This window comes from Rhagoletis zephyria, unplaced genomic scaffold (genome assembly GCF_001687245.7).
Source record: "Rhagoletis zephyria isolate East Lansing unplaced genomic scaffold, Rhagoletis_zephyria_1.1 Rzeph_scaffold_01782, whole genome shotgun sequence".
In the NCBI taxonomy this organism is placed as follows: domain Eukaryota; kingdom Metazoa; phylum Arthropoda; class Insecta; order Diptera; family Tephritidae; genus Rhagoletis; species Rhagoletis zephyria.
The window spans coordinates 55884-64851 of NW_016158866.1; the positions used below are offsets into that span (position 1 = coordinate 55884).

The following is an 8968-nucleotide window of genomic DNA, read 5'->3' on the forward strand; positions in this document are numbered from 1 at the left end:
AGAGCTACAAATTTTTTCTTTCCACAACAAATTTACAACAAAAACACTACAATTAATGCCGTAGTTAACTTTTCCAATTTCGAAAAGTGTAGTGCTAACTTGACGCACGTATACAATATAGTATATACATCTGTATTTAAAATTACCAGATAATTTCGAAACGATTAATACGCTTTCAGTGGAGGAGAAAGAAGATATTCTAAAGCATTTTAATTACAGTGATGATATCATAGAAAAAATAATAATTCAGTATAATAAAATTAATTTTGTAAAATGTGACAATATAAATAATACAATGCAATTTTGAGCAGAAGTTCTCAAACTTATACGGATTCAGGTGGCGGAATTCGCACTTCATTTACTTTCACTACCTTGGTCTAATGCAGACCTGAAACTTTATTCAGTCAGCTAAACTAGGTGAAAACAAAGCCACGCCACAATATACACTTATATATACATACATAGTTATAAATATTATTTTTTTATCCTTATTTTTCATTTCTGACGATCTTCGATCCCAGCTGCATTATTCGATTATTAATTTTAATTTCAAGTAGTCTTTCAAATGAATTGTTAAAAATTATATTAATATAAAACAATTTATTTTCCAGCTTTTGTTTTGTAGAATTCAACTTTTTCTTAGTGTTTTTTTTTATAAAAATCTGGATTCTTTTTACTCGCAAATAGTTGGCAGCACTGATTAAAATACACCTTCAATAAAAATTTTGAAGTGTTAGTACCAAAAACAACGGAGTTACATGCCACTTTTTAAAAAGCCCTACGTATTTTTGATATTCTTTTTATATTTGTTTTTGCTTCTCCTGTAAAATAAAAATAAAAAAAAAATTGGTTGGGGCCCTTGTGAATTAAGGTAACGATATACTACATACATATATATGCATGATGAACCAAATATTAATTTTAGCCATGTTTTAAACCGAGAAATTCGACATACAGTCTATTTTTCTTTGGTTAGTTTAATGTTTATTTTTTTTATCAAAATAAAGCTCATTATCTAACAAAAACCATGTAAGTCCAAATTTCAAGCTTTGTAGAAAAATTTGAAAAATTTAACACAATTTCACAAAAAATTTTTATAAAAAATTCTAAGTATGCAGTTTTATTGCCCACTAAATTCTAGCCCAATAAAGTAAATCTAATAATATTGAAAAAATTATAACTCCAAAAAAGTGGCAACCTTGTTAAAAAAAAAATCTGTAATAAATACGGTTTGTATAGATTCTTTCAGAAAGCTGGTATCCAGCTCTCAAGTAAAACAAAGAATTCATATAAAAAAACGCTTAAGAAATTAAAACGAAATTTTCTTCTCTCAAAATTTCTTAGATCAATTTGCAGCTCTCAAGAAACAAATGCTAATATATATATTTCCTCAAGAAAATTTACAGCAACGGCAAAGTAATTTTTCACGCAACGGAAAAAATAAAAAATGATTTCTTGTGTTTTTTCTTGAAAGCTGGAAACTGAAAATAAATACCCTTCGTATGAATATAGGACTTTTTTAAATTAGTATTTAGATGCTGAAACCATAGTCTCCACTCCCACCTATTTGTGCTCGAAAAACAAATTTACAGACATAACCTCAAACTTTAGATACATATATATGTATGTATGCACATATGTAAATTTTGTATATGTACCTATACCTAAAATATATAAACATCGATAAGTTAAATAAATCTTACTCCATCAAATTAACCCCTTTCACTTCTACACTTTCTCCGTTCCAGAATGTGGTGGACCATCACTGGCAATTTTGGCAACATTCTTCCCATCGATTGGTCGAAATCATTTACACGTCAAATGCATATGCCCACATTAAATTTGGGCCAAAATCAGCTTGGTGCTGGCAATGGTAGCCTAGGCAATACGCTTGATGCCAACACACCCGGCGATGAGTTGACCAGTGAGGACGAGGCTGTAGCCAATGATCTCGATATGCATGCACTGATATTAAACGGGCTAAATGCCGAGCAGGAGGCGCCGATTAAAACGGTTGAAGAGGTAATCAAGGAGATTGATGACATCATGGATGAGGCTGAGAGTCCATTGGATGAGCCAGAAACATGCGAATCAGAGGTGATAGAGAAGGCAAGAGAGGTGTTGGGCGCGCCACTATATGCGGAGAGTGAGTAGAAAAAATTTGGTTTTAATTTTTAACAATTCAATTAACGATTAATGGTCTTTTTACTTTTCACAGAATTACAATATTTATCGATAACACAATTGAATGAGCTGTATATGGAAATGGAAATGCTCATACAAGAACTCAGCGAAACTTTAATCAACGAGTTGGCGCTACGCGATGAGCTAGAATATGAGAAAGAGCTGAAAAATTCCTTCATTTCACTGCTTTTAGCGGTACAGAATAAGCGACGACAGTATCATGTGGAGAAGAAGCGTGGAAAATTACAAGGTAAGTGGAATAGATTTTTTATTTTATTTTTTTTTCAAAAATTTGCCTAATTAAAAATAATTTTTTGTTGATTGCGAAGAACGAGTTCTACTCGTGCTGTAAGATAATTTTTGCTTTTGCAAATTTACACACACAAAATAATAAGAGAGAAAACCTAACTTAAAACGGAGCCGGTTTTGCGGGGTAGGCAACCCAAAAACTGGATTTTTTGTATTTTTTTTTCTTTCATCCAATCTTTTTCATTATTGATATGCAATTGAAATTCGATTTTTACATTTGTGTATTTTATCCTATAAGGAGGTAGCACGAGTAGAAAAACACAAATTACTTAAATAAATTATATGCACAATTACATTAATAATTATAACAAATACATCATTTTGTTTTTAATAACCGCAGAGGCGACAATTCTGCTGTTCTGGTAACACCACCTTATATGAATTCGAGTATTTAATTTTCTAAATTCTTTTGCTGTTTTTCTTTTTGTGGCAAATGACTATCCATCTTAAAGTAATTGCATTAATATACCAGAGTACTCTTGTGCTATTTTTTTTTACCATTTGAAAACTCGAACAGGTCCGGAGCCAAAGTATCTGACCACTGTCATACCCTACCATATGGAGAATGGCACACCAAATAATCAGTCCTTGCAAGTGCTGATCAAAAGTGAGTACAATCTCTTCAATTTACAAAAATAAATTTAATGTTTATCCTTGTTTTTTCTTCAACTTGCAGTCCTTAAAGCCATCAATGAGGATAGTCCAACGGTACCCGCGCTGCTCACGGACTACATACTCAAAGTACTCTGCCCCACATAAATGACATAAGTGCGCACTGCATTAGATGGTCGTCGAGTTGTTAGGTGTTTTAGTACATAATTGCAGTGAATACATTTAGAAGAAAATTTCAAAAGTAAAGAAAAAGCATACAAAAAAATAAACTCCATACGTTGGAAAAAGAGAAGTTAATGTAAATGAACAATTTATGTTTAGAAAAGTATATTTTTAATTAATACATACTTTTTTCATTTTTTAGTTATAATCTTAAGCAAATGCGTTAAAGAAATAACAATTAATGCATAAAATTAGCAGATTTTAATTAAAAAACTTAAAAAAATGAGTATATACATATATGTGTGTGTATAGCATGTAGAACAATTATTTTTTGCTGGCATCAACGAGCGAAAAAATATATCGAAGTGTATGGCGAATTTAGTGATGTTAAGAGAAAATAATTTTACTTTGGAGTGCTGCAAAAAGCAGGTGGCATGCGTTTTTAGCGGAAATCGGGAATTGAAAAAGAAAAATGGACGTCGGGTTTCTACACGAAAACTGTCAGTAGAAGGCAAACACATACTTAAGAAAATGAAATTCTTTGAAAGACAGCGATTATTTAGTAACAAATTGAAACAAAATATTAACATTCTCACAGTCCCCTACTTCTAAAACGTGAATGGTGTTCCCTAGCAAGTTAAAAGTAATATAAATAATAATTTGATCTAAACTGCCCTAAAAAAGAAAATAAAAAATTGTTGTAAATTTATTGTAAAAACGTGGCTTTTTGGTGTTAGTACATACCTTATATTGGAAAAAATTTTAGTCGAAACACTAAAAATAAAATAATTTAATTCAAATATCAGTTAAAATATTCAATCAATGTGTTATTTATCCAAAAATCGCAATTTTTTTTAAAATATCATTTGTAAAAATTTAAATCAAAGTTTATCTAAAACAAAGCAGTGCAGATTTGATAAATTTTATTTGAAAACAATATTAAATGGGAGTTATGATCCACAAAAAGAATTTAAAGTGCCGATATGCTACACTTTCCTTGAAACAATAATTTTACAAATAAACACAATAATTATAGATATAAAAAATTTAATTTTACAAAAAGCTGGACAATTTTGTTTAAATAAAATGTATTAAAAATTATATTTTACGAAAACATCGCAGATTTGGTCAATTTTATTTGTCCATAAATTTAATAAAGGTTACAATTTGTAAACATAATTGAAAAATTTAAAAAACCTTGTAAAACTAAATTTGCTAAAATTAAAAAAAAAAATTCGTTGGAAGGAATAATGAACAAAAAAAAAAATTAAGAAAAATGCGGATTAGGTATATTTCGTTAAAACAAAATGTGGAAACTATGTTTAAAAAAATGCTGATTTGCTAAATTTTATTGGAAAAATAATTTAAATCTAGAAGAAATAAGTACCAATCTAAAGCGAAAAACACCTTGCGCAAAGAACGATGCTGCGCAGACGGTAGAGCCCTCTTGCTTCTTAAAAAGTGCGGTCTCAGATGTTTAAAGCGCAGCCTTGCAAAAGCTGGGCAGTTTAAGAGGAAGTATTGTGATGAATTCACTTCGCCTTCCTCCAAGCAGCTGCGAGAGTGATGAGGATTCAGTGTGATGTTTAGTCTCACCGTGTGAACTTCAGTTTCAATACGCCCTCCAGAATTGACAGTTACGGCTTTGTAAGCCTATGAGATCGTAGCACATGTCCCCGTTTTCGACCAACGTTCACTGTGCTGACACGAGTCCCAACTAAACACGAGTAATCCACATTTAGTGAAAGGTATTCCCTTTTTTCGGTGAGACCGATTCGAGGGCGCCTTTTCTGGCCAGCTCCTCCGTCATGCATTGTGTTCTGGCCCTCACAAGTATAAGTTTGACAGGGAAATACTCAGACGTGACAGAAAGAGAGATCAGGCATTGCGAATCCAATGCTTTAATTACTGCTAGTCATTAATTCATCTCGGTATTAAATACAAAACCGTTGAATTAAAAACGAACAGCAGTGCAAGGACTTTTGACACATTTGAGGTTCCGTAATTTGTTGCTTTCAANCATCTCGGTATTAAATACAAAACCGTTGAATTAAAAACGAACAGCAGTGCAAGGACTTTTGACACATTTGAGGTTCCGTAATTTGTTGCTTTCAAATGAACTAAGAAAATAGAAATAATTCAAAAAATTTTAAATTGCTCCAAAAAAACGCTAAAATTCCACTGCTATTTGACTGCAGCACGCACATGTAATCTAAAAGCGCTTCGATATTATATATTTGCTCATTAATGTATATAAAAACATACATATATTTTATGTTAGTCTACGCTACACGTAGCTACAAACATAAGTATGTATAGGTTGCTAGTTATAAGTATATATTTGTATGTGAATATTTTATGCAACTGTAAAAGCTTGATCAGTAACTAAGTACAACACTGATCACCCTTTTAGTGCCGCAAAATATAGCTTACATCATGTATCTATAGTTTTTTTAAAAAGCTAAATGTAATTGAATGTAATTTATTATTATTTGTAATGCTTATTGGCAGTGTTTGCTTTTCATGTAAGTCAGTATGTATTAAAAAATAGAAGTAAAAAACAATTATTATACATACATATAAGTGTATAGCGTAACGTGGATGTTGAAGCAAAAAAATGTGCACAGTGTACGGTAAAAATAGGCATGCGCTGCGCACTTTTTCTTAATTATAAGCTTTTTTATTACAAGATTTTATTGGTTGTTGCTTAGTTGTTCATCCAAATACTGCCAATTTTTAGTCAAAAAACATTATAGCGGAGGTTTTGAAAAACGTTTTAGAATGTGTTTCGCTTTGCAAAATTGATTCCATATAACTTTATGGCATTGAAATGCGTTTCCATAAATAAAGAAATAAACATTTTAGACAGTTAGAAATATGGCACCGCGTTTATAAAAAAAATAGCTTTAACTCAGGCTCAATTTACTAATTAAATTTTTGAACTTAAGCTCACTTCGTTAGTTGGAGGTGAGAGCTATTTTAATTTTTTTCCCATTTTGTTTAATTGTTACCTTTTTAAACTCTAAAGAATTTTACTTATGGCGTTTTCGTTTCTACAGAAAAGGTTGCCTTTCATTACCCAGTTCTTAGCGTTTAAAGGGCAATGAAAAGGTAACATTTTTCGGTAGAAACGAAAACTCCATTAATTTCTTACGGCCGCCGTGGTCGAGTGGTTAGAGGTGCGCACTTCTACTTGGTAGGTCCAGGCCTCGATTCCCTGGTGCGATCCCTGGTGCGAGCAATATAAAAAAAAAGTGTTTTTTTTCTAATAGCGGTCGCCCCTCGGCAGGCAATTCCAAATCTCCGAGAGTATTTCTGCCATAAGGGAAGTTTCTTATTAAAAGCATTTGCCGTTCGGAGGCGGCGTAAAACTGTAGGTCCCTCCCATTTGTGTGAAGCTCGTCCAAGCACCAGCAAATGTGTAGGCGCCAAATATTAGTTAATTAATTCATTATAAAAATTGCCGTAACTGTTTCAATTTTATTTATTTTCTTTTGTTTTATTTTTTATTTGTTATTTATTTCATAAAATTTTATTGTTTATTTTAATCATTCTTTTAACTTTGCAAAAATGTTACGAAACCCAATGTTTTGTTCTATATTTTAGATTTTTTATTACATTTCATATTTCTCAACTTATTTAAGTTTTTTATTCTCTTGTAAAAAATTAGTTTTAATGTTGAAAATCAAAAAAAAAAATAGTTTAAACTAAAATATGCTAGTTTTAAATTTATTTACAGTGGCCATATTAATGCTTTCATTATTGTTACCTAATACTACAAAATTTATATTGTATATTTCTTTAAGTACAAGTACAATATACAAATATTTTTTATTTAAATTAAAAAATATATATATGTAATCACTTATCATTTTTTCTTTAAAAAGGCAAATTTGCACCTTTAAAAAATTTTGTTTAAATAATTGCTAAAATTTTTAATATCCGTCTCAATTTTGGGTAAGAATATACAAAAATATATGTATATACTCAAAATTGTCAACTTTCTAAATTCAAGCACCCGAATTATTTTCTTTTTTCTTCATATTTGTAATAGAAAAAAATGCTTTGTAAAAAATGTTTCCAAAATAACTTTGAGAATTTCTTAAACACAAATTCTAAGCAATTTTGGCTTATTAATGAAGTATATATGCATAAGTATGTATGTATATACATACATACATATAAGGATTTCGATTCGCTAATAACTTGCTATAACTTTTACTTTGCTTTTAGATTTTTTTCTGAAACTTTAACATGCCAACTATGTACATATACATATATCTTCCCAATCTCTGTGTTATTTTTATATTAAACTTTTTAAACATTACGACCTTTTTGTTTAAAACTGCAGCAATACTTTATAATAAGCACTATTTATAAAAATTTTTAATCAAATTTTTTTCTGTTGTAAAATATTTTTTCAATAAAGCTTATTTTTAATTAAAACATCAGCTTGTTTCATTCTTTATAAAAATACAAATCACAAAATTTACTGCTTGCTTGTTCTTACATTTTTTTGCTATATTTCAAAAACTCAAAAACACAATTTTTTTTGCTCAGTAAACTTTATAATTTTTTATATGCGTAGAAGTCATAATTTTTAATTAAATCAATGTCCATTTAATTTTTTTATTTTGATTTTGTTATTCGCATTTCGAAGTCAAAACAGGCCACTTAAGGTGTAACCAGATAACACAATATTTTGTATATTTTTCATTAAGTGAACTGATACATGATCGATAAATTTTTTTTTATCAAAAAGAAGTACTTTTTTTAATAATGGCGCGCATATTCAAAGCAAACTAATTTTTTAATATGCACTTTAAATCCATAAAACCGTCATCCTCTCCGCTTTTCTATGCTCCCATCTAATAAAGCTTGCCTTATTTTCTACAGTTAGTAATAAGTTTTCTAATCATAAAACAAAAAAGAAAAATAAAAACAGATAACCACAGCAATAAACTCAAATGCACCCAAACTCTTATCGTCTAAAAAATACTAACATCCATACCTATATACAAACTTATATACCCAAGAGCATCAGCTTCAGTTCACAACAAGTAAATAAATGTTTGAAAAAACGACATACATATATGTATATCAACATAAATAACCGTTGCAAAAATAACGCTAAAAATAGTACTGCTTTGTGAAGACAAAAACCGAAAAAAGTGGAGATAATTACAATTGTCATGGGGTGCATTGAAGTACGACTGTGCAATAAAAGCAATTTTGTAGTTCAGTGTCATTTAAACTCGGAAAAACAAAAGATGATTCAATAAAAAATACATAATAAACACAAAAAGTATATACCAAACTCACAAAAAAGCACCCTAGGTACCTTATACAGATTTATATGATTCGCATCCATGAAGATAACCTCTATATAAAAAATGTTAGCTTCAATGAGCAAAGAAATTTATTTAAAATTTTTGCTACATTGACACGCCAATTATTTGGATTACCACAACCTATACACACAAAGGTATAAGTATACACATATACATTTGACAAAAACAGAAGGTTTTTAACAAATTTATTTGCGAATATGTATGCAATTTTTTCTTTGACATAAATACATACTATCTTCAAACATTATCTAAAAAACGTAAATGTCGACAGCTAATTGAAACTAAAAAAATATAGTTACATTTTCTTAAAAAACTAAGAAAAGATTAACTAATAAAAAAAGTATATTATA

General features: G+C 29.8%; 1 protein-coding gene across 1 annotated transcript in view; it reads left to right on the plus strand.

Annotated features, from left to right (window-relative positions):
- The window catches only part of Unc-76 (fasciculation and elongation protein Unc-76), a 51081-nt gene extending 46405 nt beyond the window's left edge, over positions 1 to 4676 (plus strand). The window contains exons 2-5 of the mRNA XM_017619096.1: positions 1749 to 2146; positions 2219 to 2434; positions 3011 to 3100; positions 3170 to 4676. Of these exons, the coding sequence (XP_017474585.1) occupies positions 1749 to 2146; positions 2219 to 2434; positions 3011 to 3100; positions 3170 to 3252 (787 nt within the window). The 3' untranslated portion in view covers positions 3253 to 4676. The remainder of the gene's footprint in view (positions 1 to 1748; positions 2147 to 2218; positions 2435 to 3010; positions 3101 to 3169) is intronic.
- The last annotated feature ends 4292 nt before the right edge of the window (positions 4677 to 8968 follow it).